The following is a 14469-nucleotide window of genomic DNA, read 5'->3' on the forward strand; positions in this document are numbered from 1 at the left end:
AATGTTATTTTCTGTGTGAAATTCGTTGGAACAATTTTCCCAAGACACCATTTATTGTCAGTAAAGGCCTACAGACACACTAATTATGCGTTCTTCCTCATCTACCACTCCTACAGGAGAAGAGAATTTCCCCTCATTGTCTATGGCTAAACTGGATACTCATTTACATTTAATTTCCCTTTGGTTTGTGTTAAGAGATAAATACGAAGTGATGAACTCATACTCACCGACACAATTCTTTCCATTTGCATCAAGCTCATACCCTTCATAACACTGACAGACGTAGGACCCAGGTGTGTTCACACAAATCTGCTCACAGGCATGTTTCTCCACAGCACAGAGGTCCTGAGCTACAAAACATAATTGCATGAATATGAAATTCTTTGACTTTCTACAATGCACAGGTAGATTATAGATCAAAAGTAAATTTCAGGAAGCTGTGGACAGCTCTTTAGAAATTCACTCATTTTAACACAGATCACGTCAATGTTCTGTCAAACAGTAAAAGCCAGCAGGATCAGTCACTCAAAAGCTGAGGAACTCCTACCTTCAGCTGAAGGCCAGGACTATTGATGGGCCAATGGTGCCTAGCAGAGCTGCTTGATGTATGTTTCTCTAAAAAGTTTGAAGGGCATTCCTCAGGGTTTTTTTGGAAAAAAAAATTGTGTTTTTTGATGGAGGGTTTTTTTGTTTGGTTTATAGTGTTTTTTTGTTCTGGTTTGGTTTTTTTGCATAACCAGATAAATGATGATGAAGTTGGAAAGGAAAAGGAAAACACAACATCAGAAGACTTGGGGATATTTAATTTCTGAGTTTTAGACTTTTTCATTTTTGTGTGAAATACTGTAGCCAGTTACCCCTCCCAAGCAAAAGATCTCATAAATAAAATCACAATGACAAATGAGGTCAGTTCAGCACCTAGCCAAGTGAAGCACACTGGGCTTTCTTTTCAACAGACTAATGCTTTATGAGAACCTCAAGTTTCCCCAGCGAAAGCTCTGGAAAGCAACGTATTTTTGTGTTACTCAAAGACTGCTCAACACATAATGGTCATTTACAGCTACAAAATGGGCTTTTGGAACATGTTTGAGGAAACTAGCCAAGCAAAAACGAATTTTCTTTTATAGCTGTCTGCTTCATATCAAGCGGCACCATGAGAAGCATAAACAGTCGTTTAACTCTTTTGTTCCAGTATAAACACTCACAAATAGATAATTTTCCAGCTTGTTTCAGCTACATTTCCTCTTTTGTATTATTTTGTGTATTAATGTAAGATTTGAGCATCTTAGAGAAGAAAGGAAGAGATTAGTTAAACAAACAAATACAATGTAATGAGTAAAGAATACTCATTATCTGACACAAAACCACTTTCCTCTAGAAAAGTTAGACCACAGTATGTGAAAGGAGCATCCTTTGAATGGATGCAAAACCATCATAATGAAACAAATGTAAGAATATTTCAAGTTAAACAAACAAAATTACTATTTTCTCCCTAGTTTTGTTCTTGAAGACAGATGAGTTGCCTTTTCCCCCATCTCTCCCACATGGAAAGTAACAAATCACAAATATAGGAGATGTTCTTCTTTTAATGCAAGGAAATATCTTTTTTAGAAATAATGTTACAATGAAATGCATCAAGGAACAAAATCATCAACTATTTAAAACAGAAATGCACCATATTCCAGCCTGAAGCAAAGCTGTCAGTTCATTGCTGATTGAAGCCATTTGGTTAAGGGTTTTTAAGAACTGAATCACTTCAGTGATTGTTCTGTGGTGTACTCCCACAACATTAAAAGAAAAGGGAACAGAAGAATGAAAACAGAGTCTAACTTTAGGTACAGGAGAATGAAAAGAGAATATAACTTTAGGTACGTATCTTTCATCTTTTCTGCACTGTTTAACTTAGAAAACCTTAAAATGTATATAAGGAAACTATTTGTTTGTGAAAAAGCTGCCAAATACATCCACAGCTTAGATAAATACATCTGGTTTACGTTCATTATGTATTGCACTTAACATAAACATGCTGAAGATTTATTCTTCTTAGAGGTCAGGTGAGGAACATGTTCTCTCTGTGAACTTGTGGGCAATTAACAGCCAACGAAGGCAACCAAAACCACTCCCAGCCTGTGGGTTTTTCTATCCCCATGGTTTCCCCTACCTCCAGAACTAAGCTCTCCTAATTGTCTAGGCTTGGCTCCCTATCCTCATGAATTCTGTTACATCTCTGTGGGGATTTTAGACATAAAGGTTTGACCTTCTCTAGGCTGTTTCTGTATCCTCTCCCTCCTTCACCAATGATTAGCACCATCCTAGCACATTTAAGGCCAGTTTGAATGCCTCTTCATATTAGATTCCCAGTGCTAATTGCTGAAATTAGTTTATAGTTTGGTAATGTAAAAACAAGTCCTTTAGAAGTAGGCTACAAACACAGTAATTTCCCTTTCATATTTATCAAACTTCAGTCTGTATCTTCTGATTGATGATCAAAGAAAGTACACAATCAAGGAAATTATGTGTGACAGGTAGGTGGGGAAAACTAATAGAAGCCATAGATGAAAAAAAAAGTAAAACAATGCAGCAAAGGGCTTCAAAAATGGTATAAAGGGAACATATTGAGGGCTACTGTGCATGGGTCACCAGTAGGAAAATTACACACAATTCCAAAACTCTTGAAAATGAATCAGTAATTTGAAGCAAAATTACTGATTACTGGCTGACAAAAACAATGGAAACATAACACAGTAAAAAGGAAGAAGAGACAATAAAAAAAGAATTTTTCATACTTGTAATTAATTTTTTTAATAGACTGAAAAAAGACAAGTTTAATTATCAAAACTGATGTTAGGGGTGGGGATAAGGACAATGTGTGAAGAACAATTAAAAAAAGAAGAGAAATTTTGAATTTCAATTAAATTTCAGAAAATTGAAAGAAAAAATTCTTTGTTAAAAATTCTTTAAGAAATTTAATAGCATGTAGAGGGTTTAAAAGAAAGGTTTAAAGGATACAGAAGTTTTAAATGAGAAGCATTTAAGGGGACACAGGGAATAGAATATGTTAGAGAATACTATTAAAATGTGATTACATAATTGGAGCCATCATTTTTCATGATGATTACACCATCTGAGCACCTTCTTTCTGCAGAGTTATAGCAAATATGCTGAAGCAGAGAAAATAGGCTCTACGAAAAATTTTTCTGGTCACTATTGTTGTATTGGCTGAGTTGCTACCAAATAATAATTAGGAAATATTCCAGATTGCATTGATTTTTTTTTCATCTTCTTGAGGAAACAAAACCACAAATGAAGTGTTAGATTTGTTCAATTTAACACAAAATATTGCCTTGCAATTCACAGACATGAATATGACAAATGTCTGCACTTGGTGAAGGATGCTGATGAGAAGGAATAGAAAACAAAGATTCTCCTAGCTCAACAGCTCAAAAGTGGTTTCCTGCTGTAGCCCAAAGGGTCTGAAGATGCTTCCATGGGAGTTAGAATGCCCTGATCAGTTCAGTGCTGACATTCTTTTGATCCCATACCATTTACTGAGCCTCTGACTGAAACCACACGTCCCACTGCACATGTAAGGATTCTAATGCCAAAGCTAGAGAGTCACTTTAGATACTGACATATCCTCACTGTTTCAGTGGTCACTATTTGATCTAAAATGCAACACTAAGCAAAAGAGACTAAGAATCCTCTAATCCCAAACTACCTGATTGTTTTATTGGAACTCTCCTGAGATGCAGAACATCAAATACAAGGATAGGATCTGAGCCTGCATCCTCCATCTCAATTCTAAATCATCAGTTGTGAGGAGTAAATCCTATGCTCCCACAGTTTCTTGAGAAGACATTTTCCAAATTTTTCTTCTGGCCCAAATCAGTTTGGCAGATTTCATTTGAATCCATGTAATGTTGTGGGATAATAAACTGAATTTTAGACAAGTACATTTTCCACAAGTAATTAAAAAATAGTGTTACATAATTTCATTAAAATAATGGTGGACACAGAAATAAATTTTGTGTATCCCCCTAATGTAATTTGCAGTTAATTACTAGGAAACAAGTTACAATGAACTAAAAAAAAATGTTGATTACAAAGATCACAATTAAAGTGAAATAAAGTTTGTTACTATAAATTATACAACAAATTACCGAAATTTCAGAAAGGTTAATATGAATTTCACTTACACAAAGCAAGAAAAAAATGTACAACTCCACCTTTCAAGACTCTTTCTGATGATTAACATTGATTATATACTGACCTCAGTTCTTTATGAGCCGATCAGAAAGGGTGTGTGATGTTAAGCACTTTTTGGGAGCAAGAAAGAGAAAAATTAAGTGAGATAACATACTGCTGCAAGTCTTCTGGTCAGCATTCAGAATATATCCTTGTTTACATCTGCACAGGTAAGAACCAGGAGTGTTTATGCAGAAGTGATCACAGTGATGCTCAACTGTACTGCACATATGAGGCACTGAAAAAAAAGGGAAAAACATTATTAACTGCTGGCCTTAATTACTTGTGGTCACAAAAAATGGTGTAGAAAACTTTACTGAAATAATTCAGAAATTTCAAATTAATGTTGCTAGTAAAGACAAAAATGGGAGCTTAAGAAAATAAACATACACAAGCGAGTATCTGAAAACACTAATTATTTGGTGGTCCCAAGAAAACAACAAAACAAACCTACCATATTCAAATTTAGAAAATAAGTGGAATTTAAATATAAACTGCTTTAGAGGACATTTGATTTCTTGAATGAAGAAAATCACCACACAGAACAATACTAAAGATGATGAATTACTAGAAAACAATGAAGAGAATATTTTGCTTGCTTAGTTATTAATGCTGAGGAACATGCAAGTAATACATGATGACACTGAGAACATGCTTCCTTGAAGATTCATTAAGCAGTTACTGAGATGAGCTATGCTCCAGACTGTAAGTCTTTCTGGGTCTATTTTTAATCTGTTTGTATTTTATGTCTCTAATAGCAAGTAGCAAAAGGCAACAGGCAGAGACAGTAAAATAAAAAAGAATGGTAGACCCGTTTTGTCAAGTTCATCATTGAACTATTTTCTCCAGAGCAGTATTTGGGAATTTGGAAATCTCCCTGATGTTTTCTTTCCACTGGAGTATTGCTTGTATGTAATTTCTATAATAACTGATTTTGCCCAACAGCAATTAGGGATCGATGTGCTCCTTAATGTGCTAGGTCAACAAAGCTCAAAATTTATGGAATAGATACTAACAGTAATCTTCTAGAAACCACAACAGAAGCCTGCTAAATAACTTAACATGTGGTATGTGTGGTACTTGTGGAAAAAACCACATGTGGTTTTTAAGATATATACTACGCATCTCCTCTTTGAAATGGTTACAAGAATTAGGCATTTATTACTAATACACAAACCACCACAATTCCCAAATCTCCTAATCAGCTTCTTGGATCTCATAACTTGCTGCCATAATAAAACTTCTCAAGTACTTTGATTTATGGGAATATAGACCTGCTTTGACTTCTTGTCTTTTCATCTTTCTGTCATTCTGAAAATGAAAGCATTCAATGACAAGCATCCCAATAACTCAGTCCTTTCTAAGAATATATTGTTACCGTCTGTTACCAATCTTCCCATATATTACCACATAATTTTTTTTCCAAAGTGCCTCTGTTGCACTCATTTCAAAGCACCAGTGATACTCTGGTCATCAGTCTAATTTCTATGATGAAGGAGCCTGCTCTCTGAATGATTTCTGTAATGTCACCTGTTGCAGGAGGTGTTTGGCAGTCACAGACAGGGACTGAAGTAATGGAAAGGGTGATCTCATAGTTAAGGAATTTGAACATGAGCCTTGTTGTGAATTATATTTTGTCCCTATGTCACAGGGTCCTTATTTGATTTTGGGCAAGCCAATCATAACAGTATCTTCAAGGAAGCATCAACATTCACACTGTTTAGATAGGGACATCTGAATCTGGATTTGCAAGAATGCAAGTGATGGCTGCAGAGCTGTGAATAATATGTTGCATTAGTCCAAAAATGCTAAATGTCCCAGAAGATCACACCAGGAATTGCACTGAGTAAAATATTTAAAGTTAGTGGGTGATCTTGACAGACTTCAACCTATTTCTGTGCCTCCATTTCTCCAACGTAAAATGGGGATGACACCACTATCTACTTTACAGGAACATAATACAGACTTTATTCTCCCCTGACTGCTCCATCCCAAGTTCTGTCTTTCTCACACTTCTAATCTCCATATCCTTTCCTGCATTCTGTCCCCATTTCTGTTTACATTCTTCTGAGTTTTCAATTCTTGTCTACTCCTCTGATTTCCCAGGATACTCTTTGCTTCTGTTTTACCCTGCTGACTAGTAATAAAAAAGGAGGCCCTTGGGATTCCCTGGTTTCAACTGCTGTTTCTGATATCCTCAGATCTTTAGCAGCCAGAGGCAGCATCTGTAGGGAAACTCCAACTTAGCAGGAGGCTGGACATGACAGGAGACTTGACCAGAGGGATGCCTTCAATTGCTTTAACAAAGAAACAAGGTGTCCAGATGTTCAACTCAGCTAGAAGAATATTGCCTCTGGGTCCACACATGGGAGGACTTAAAAAAAACTAACCGCATTTCCCAGGAGGAATGTAGGTGCTCAGGAAGCAAAGCTTAGATGCTCTCTTGAGACTCAGCAAGAGATGAATGCTGCTTCACAGTCGAGAGCCAATAAAATATTAAGGATCCTATCTGCAATTTAGTACCTTAAGTTGAAATCCATATGAATCTAACAGCTTAAATTATCTGTTGCATCTGGCTATGAGTTTTTAAGTACATCTTAGGATCTCACTTTCGATTCCCAGCACAGCAGATATCGTGGAGGCATTCCCTGAGAACAGGAGGCAACTGCAACCCTTGTCACCTCCATACTCCTGTATCTGCAGGGGGGGTGGTTTTACTGAGGAATCCATGTATTTGATTAAAAGTGAGCTATAAAACTCTAATAAATTTATTGGACACTGCCTAGTCAGAAAAAATCAAGCAAACAGTATTTGTGCTGGATTTGTTTCTAAAACACAATTAAAGAAATTCAATAAGATGGCATTTTGAAGCATTTGCTGTTCATTCCGTTTAAACTCTCAATCCGTGATTAGTTTACTTTTTCTTGGTCTTTAAATATATCTTACCATGTCAGCTAATAATGCAGCAAGGAAGAAACAGGAAAAAAAATCTATTGTCTGATGAATGTCTGTGCTGGTGTTTTGTGCTGATGCAGTTCAGCTGCTCTTTGAAACAATTTTGGAAAAGACCAAGTAAGGAAAAATCTCCAGACTACCCTTACAATAAGCCTCAGTTCTTTTCTGGCAAAAGCATCCCTAGAGATGAGTGAGCATTTAATCTCACCATGCATTCTTTTTCTGGACTCTGCTGAAAATGCCTTAGCTTAATGCCAAATCTGTATGAAGCACTTTCATTTTTATCTCGTGAAAAAATAAAAAAGAGAATTATACTTACTATACAGATTGGAATAAAATTAATTATGTATCCCTTGATATTTGTAAAGTGTAATTTCTTGTAAAGGGAATTACAGATGGAAGTGATATCTCTGTTGTAAATTAATACCTATTAAAATATTATTTACTTTATTGTATGAATGAATAATATCACTGTAATGGATTTTCCTAATTTTCTGTATTTCAAATAGATGGAATACAAACATTGCCATGTCTGTGTCTCACTTCCAGTCACAGGTTCAGAAATGATTGTTTGCATAGAATTAATATGTAAGCTTTGGAAGAGGAATACATGAACTTCCCAGAATATTTAAATAACTGAAAGACTGTTTATCAGTTTGAAGTTTCACTACTAAGGGAGATCACATTTAAAATGAATAGATGAAACAACTTATCTAATATTAAAACAGCAGAGGGTTGTAAATGTATTGCTATTACTCAATAAATAGGAAAATCATGATATGTGTGTTTGCCTCACTGCTTATGACCACTAGGAATTAGACCACATTTTATGGCACCTAACAGTAGCATTAGGTTTATCCCAGATGTATGACTGTAGTTCTGAATGTTGTCTGGCTAGTTCCCTTCAAAACATATATCCTAAAAGATAAGGTTTAATGTAAAAAAAAGTTTAATTATATTATATTGTTTCTGTGTTTTACTTTCATCTGTGCATTCAAATCTATAGATAAAAATCTTACCACAAAGTTTAGTCTGGAAGGCAGAGGTCAGTGTTTCAATCTGACTGAAATTAGCAACCAGAAAAACATGCTCTTCATGCGGTTCACTCCCAATGGACTTCAGAGTGTTCATATCTACTCTTCCCACGCCAATGGCAAAAATTAGGATTCCTGAGTTACGTGCTTTAGCAGCAATCTCTGCCACTGGATCCTGAGGTCTCCCATCTGTCACTATCATGATAATCCGGGGCACATTCTGCTTCAGAGGCCGAGCTCCTTCTGACTCTGAAAATGCAATGTTCACTGCGTACTGCAGAGCCAGCCCAGTCATGGTGCCAGTGGCCAGGTGCATCATCCTCTTCACTGCTCTTTCGATATCCTGCTTCCGCCTGAAGGTCTTCAGTGAGAACTCCTGTTTGACTGTGCTGCCATACTGAATCAGACCTACCCGGGTGGCATCAGGACTGATGTCCAGGAACTGCAAGATGGTTAAAATGAACTCCTTCACTTTTTCAAAGTCATAATGTTGTACACTGCGAGAGCTGTCAATGATGAAGACAAGGTCCAGACGTTTGTTGTTGCAAGTATTTTCTAAAAGGCAAAATGCAAACAAAAATACTTTACAAGAATTTCAAAATGCAAATAGGTTTGGGTTGATTGTCTAAACACCCTGGAAAGTCCTGGGAAAATTAATGAAAAATAGGAGATATCACAACTAAGGTTACTTGGGCAATATAAATTTGTTCACCAGTAAATGAAAAAGTTGCCTGTTACATGATCATTATATGTATCTGTGTGTGTGTGTTTGAGATCAGTGCCCAGAATTGTTAATGGCAGTGGAATATGTAGATAGAATTGCAGAATTGTAGAATGGTTTGTGTTGGAAGGGACCTCAAAGATCATGTAGTTCAACTTCCCTGACATGTAGTTCCCTTCCCTTCCTCTAGACCAGGTTGCTCAAAGTCCCATCCAACCTGTCCTTAATCACTGCCAGGGATGGGGCATCTACAACTTCTCTGGGTAACCTGTTCCAGGGTCTCACAGTGAAGAATTTCTTCCCTATATCTAATCTAAACCTGCCCTCTTTTAGTTTATTAGTAGTTCATTACCCTTTGTTCTATCACTACATGCCCTTGTCGGAAGTCACTCTCCAGGTACTTGTGCCATACCCTGTTGTGTCATTGTAGAAGTTTTGACCTCACTCCCCACACAGGATGGAAATCCCCCCTGAATTACATAGTTACTATTTGAGTTGGCTGCACTATGATGCTTTTTGTGGTAGTGCCTGAGAATTCAGAAATCTAATACTCATGATGCAGGGTGGTATCAGTCCTCCATTACAAAGAGAGAAAACAGAGCACTAAGGAATCCAGGTCAAAAGCATCTGTTAATTGCATTGACTGATAAGAGACACGAAGGGACTGATTTTTCAGGGAAGCTGGCAGGAAGCAGCACTTTGCATGTACAAATTACAGCTCTCAATGGCTGCGAATGCTCAGCACTTCTACAAATTAAACCCCATGATTTCAAATCCCATCTGGGAAAAGTTTCATGTATTGGACTAGCTCAGCATCAGAAATTCTGTGGCTGCAGCAGAGAGAAAATCCTGTTGTTGTCTACAGTGGCACTCAACCTGGCCAAAAGACGACTCATACACTCCCTGAAATCTTCTATTTCAGCCATCAGCTGTCTTTTTTCCAAGAGCCACTGGAGTAGAAATACAACAAAGTATGTCTATATCTAACAACTGTATAGGCAGGCAGGCCAAGCTGTCACAGATGACAACAGAAGTGAAGGCTGGCTGCCCTCTGGCCATGTTACAAGCTTTCTGGGACACTGGGTACATCCTCTGGCTTCTGCTCAGCATCCTTTTCTGGAATGAATGTGTGAGTTGTGTGATGAGAATGGATAGGGACTGACCATTCTCAAGAAGCCAGCACATGGCAGGCTTAAGGCAAGCCTGGGAGGTGAGCCATTAGCCTTGCTTGAGAAGACAGCACATTAAAAGGACTTTGATGAGACTCTGGTGAAAAGAAATTAACTGAGGTTTAATATTTACATCAAAGACTCCTCCAAATTAGGAAGTCCCTGAGTCACAAAAGTATGGCAGTTCAGGCAATAGCACTGTTTTGTCCTTAAACTATTTCACATGTACCTACTGTTGATCCCTGTCAGAGAGAGAACATAGGGTTAGATAGACCTATGGCTTCAATCAGTGTGTCTGCTCATCTTTTTAAATTCCTGTGGCTATGAATAAATCTGTGAGGTTGTCTGTTTGTCTGCATGGCTTGCAAGATTAAAGATGTCAAGAATGATCATCAAACTGCAGTGGCGTCCTCATTTTACTAAGTTGAGATACCCCTAATCAGTAATTTCCCTTATTGCCCAATTCAATTCCCAGTGCACTCTCATCCATCTTGTGCAGCAAATGAGGCAAATGCTTGATGGAAAAGTAGTGTTTGACTGTATAATTAAAGGTCATGTCATACTGCACAAGTACAAGTGGCCAAATCAATTGGAAAAACCTCTGTCTGTAGAGACAAGCCTTCAAACAAGTTCACTTGTGACTGCTGACGAACACTCATCATGCACTTCTGCCAAGGCAGGGGGTGAGAAAGATGCTTGTTTTCACCAGTTAGCTCAGAGGCCTCTTTCATAGATTACCAAGAACATTCATTGGCATAGAACAAAAATGCTCTTTAATGACAATAAAAATGACTGCCTGGATTTATTCATGTGCAGTCTACAGTATGTCTTTATTCATAAGTGCAGAAATATGCTCGGGTTGTTTATTCTTTCAAAATCAGAGCAGGTTGAATGTAAGCCAAGTGGAGCAGAAACAAAATTCCAGTTCTAATGGGATACAGATATCCTGACATGACAATTTTCCATCTTATTATCTTAATTATAGTTATATATAATTATTAATTATATTTACTAATTATAATATGATCTACAAAGATAACACTAAGTTATGATTTGTGGGAGCAGAGCAAGAAGAAAGGAGGATAATTACAGAAAAAGGGCTAAGAATATGTGTGTGTATATAAGGGAAGGACAGGTAAGAGAGAAGAGTAAAATGACTGCTATTTTATTTCCATTAAAACATTTCAGCATAGGCAAAATCAGGAGGTGTGGATTGGATGAGTGGACAGTGAGGTAGATTGAGAACTGGCTGAAGAGCAGATCCCAGAGGGTCCTAATTAGTGGCACAGTTGTAGGCCTGTCACTAGTGGTGTCTACCAAGGTTCAGTACTAGGCCCAGTATTAAGTTATTCATCAATGACTTGGATGAAGGGGCAAATGCCCCCTCACAAGTTCACTGGCAACACAAAGCTGGGAGGAGTGGCCAATACCCCAGAGAGCTGTGCAGCCCTTCAGCAGGACCCTGACACGTTGGACAGCTGGGCAGAGAAGAACCACCTGAAATCCGACAGGGGCAAATGCAGGGTCCTGCAAGTGGAGAGGAATAACTCCCTTTACTCGTACAAGCTGGAGGCTGACAAAGTACAGGCTGGAAAGCAGCTCTGCAAAGAAGGACCTGGGGGTCCTGGTGGACAACAAGCTGTTCATGAGCCAGCACAGTGTCCTTGCGGCCAAAGGTGTCCTCAGGTGCATGAGAAAAAGCATTGCCAGAAGGTTGAGGGAGGTGATCCTGCTCCTCTACTCAGCCCTACTGAGGCCACATTTGGAGTGTTGTGTCCAGTTCTGTGCTCCTCAGTACATGGAGAGACATGGAGCTCCTGAAGCAAGTCCAGTGAGGGGGTTATGGAGATGATTAAGGGACTGGAGCATCTCTCTTACAAGGAAAGGCTAACAGATTTGGGCCTATTCAGCCTCAAGAAGAGAAGACTGAGAGAGGCCTTCATCAATGTCTATAGGGATCTAAAGGAGGGTGCCAAGAAGGTAGAGCCAGGCTCTTCTTGGTGGTGCCAAGCCATAGGACAAGAGGCAACAGGCAGACACTGAGGCACAGGAGCTTCCACCTGAACATGAGGAAGAACTTCTTTCCTGTGCGGGTGACTGTGCACTGGAACAGATTACCTAGAGAAGTTGTGGAAGTCTCCTTCACTGGAGATATTCACGAGCCATCTGAATGCAATCCTGTGCCATGTCCTCTAGGATGACCCAGCAGAGAGGCTGGACCAGATGACCCACTGTAGTCCCTTCTAACTTTACCCATTCTATGATTCTCTGAAAACAAGTCAAAGCTAGAGCCATGGTGTTGAATCCTTTTAATTTCAATATAAAGATTTGGATCCCAGTCTGAAGAGACTCATGTCTATTTAGAAGTCTGGAATGAATCTTGGTGGGAAAAAGCCTGGACAGCGTTGGTGGATAGTACTACCAGAAACACACCCCATTGTGCTAAATTACTTAAGAAAAATCTGCTAGTCTGAATGAAATACAGTGTATTTCAAAACTACTTTGACAAGCAAAGTTCTACCTATATAAATACCACATATTTTCAAATTAAATTGTATTTAAAATTTGTGTCTTCTGAATTGGAGGGAATGTTTAAGAACCCTGTAATTATTAAAGTTGATTTAACTGAGATGGGCTCTATGAAAAATAAAATATAACTCTTTTACAGATGGAAAATCCAGTTTGGTGATATTTTGAGGAGTGGCAATCAGTAACGACTAACAGATCTAAACACTCGTCCCCTCAGATAAATGTTCAGTGAGAGCTTTTTAGCAGTTACATGCTTTTGCATTTGTCCTGTAAACTATAATCTCTTCCTCTGACCAGCTCTCATTTTAAACAGGGAACTTTCTCACAATTTTGGCAAACATCTTCGTACCCAAAAGTAACTCCCTTCCACTCTTCTTATGAAAAGTGACATACTCATTAAAAAGAGCTACTCATCCGTAAGCCTGCTTCTAAGTCAGTGGAGGTTTTGTAATTTCAACACAAAAGTTAAAAAACCCTCAGTGTGAGTTGTCTTATCCAAAGGGGAGGCCAGGAGGGGCAAGACAAAGGCAGAAGGAAAGATCAAGTCAGTAGTAAACATGTTCTCCTCCTCCGCTCAGTATTCATTTTGTAAATGACAAATACAATGATGCCACCTTTTCAAAACTAACAATGCAAGGAAATTTCAGTTCTACTTGGAAGAATCCAACTGGGGTTCAATTACTGAGAGATACATGAAACAAAGCTTAAAAGAATATTTCACATTGAGCATCTTAATTTCCTCTAAAGCTGAAAAGTCTGTTAAATTATTCTCTCTGATCCCTGCAGGTTTCCTTCTATTCCTTTCTCAAAGCAAATTATGCTCAGGCCTGAATCCCTATTTTGGCTTTGACAAAGCTCAAATTGCCGTGTCTGAGTGTGTTTCTATCCTCTCAGCTTATTTCTAACTAATGCTACATTCCCTTATTATAACTAAACAGTACCAAGGAGTTTTCCTGGTAGTTGGAATTGACTCTTCTTGGCTCTTAAATCATTAGAACAATTCCTGATACTGTTGTATCTCTTGGTGAGCTCAGGGTGTTCTGTAGCACAGCAGCAGGCTGCTTTGTACCTCTGGTCTCAGTGCCAGAGAGTAATCTAAAGTACCAGCTAAGCTCAGAGGCCAGCTGGCCTGCATCCCCAGTGTTAAATTCACCTTCCCAGTAAAACAGAGTGGCTGTATGCAAGATGCCTACTGGGAATAATCCCCTGCAGGGATTATTCTCTGTAGTCTCTGAACCATGCATGGGGATTGCTTGGGGTTGATAGTCACTGTGGGCCAGAGACACTTAGCAGCAAGAATGATGGTGGAGTTCCAATGTCCAAGAAGTTCCCAGCACTGTTTAATTTCCTCAAACATTTCCATTTGGGGATACTCAAACAACACATTCAAAGGACCCGAACATTAAATGGTGATTTTTCACAAGATTTTGCAAGCTCGCTCTATTGGAAACACTGCTTGTCTAAAAATGAGTTAGATATTTTCTGTTATTGTCCTACATCTTTATGACTCCTAAATACTTTTTTTTTTTTTATCTGGATATTACTTATTTGGTTATGTAGGTTTTTATCCTAATAGATGAGAACGGATAAACATTAAAGGCTATTGTTGTATGCAAAGCAAGAGGAGATTAGTTCAATTTGGTAAACACTACAGCAAAGTTAAAACATTGAAAAAGTGATTTATAACAAGTTAATATTATCTCCAGGAAGATGTTTGCCATAGAGCAAGACAATTTAAGCAAAAAGAAAGGATTACATCAGTTAAGAAAAAACGAGATCATAGAAAAATTATTGCCTGAGCAGGCTTTAATGGCAA

General features: G+C 38.2%; 1 protein-coding gene across 10 annotated transcripts in view; it reads right to left on the reverse strand.

Annotated features, from left to right (window-relative positions):
- Nucleotides 1-14469, reverse strand: part of MATN2 (matrilin 2) — a 70007-nt gene that overhangs the window by 37948 nt on the left and 17590 nt on the right. For all 10 annotated transcript variants that reach the window (XM_064647907.1, XM_064647923.1, XM_064647913.1 and 7 more), the window contains exons 3-5: nt 8220-8789; nt 4361-4483; nt 228-350 (exon numbers count right to left, since the gene is read on the reverse strand). In XM_064647907.1, coding sequence (XP_064503977.1) covers nt 228-350; nt 4361-4483; nt 8220-8789 — 816 coding nt within the window. The remainder of the gene's footprint in view (nt 1-227; nt 351-4360; nt 4484-8219; nt 8790-14469) is intronic.

This window comes from Pseudopipra pipra, chromosome 1 (assembly GCF_036250125.1).
Source record: "Pseudopipra pipra isolate bDixPip1 chromosome 1, bDixPip1.hap1, whole genome shotgun sequence".
Taxonomy (NCBI): domain Eukaryota; kingdom Metazoa; phylum Chordata; class Aves; order Passeriformes; family Pipridae; genus Pseudopipra; species Pseudopipra pipra.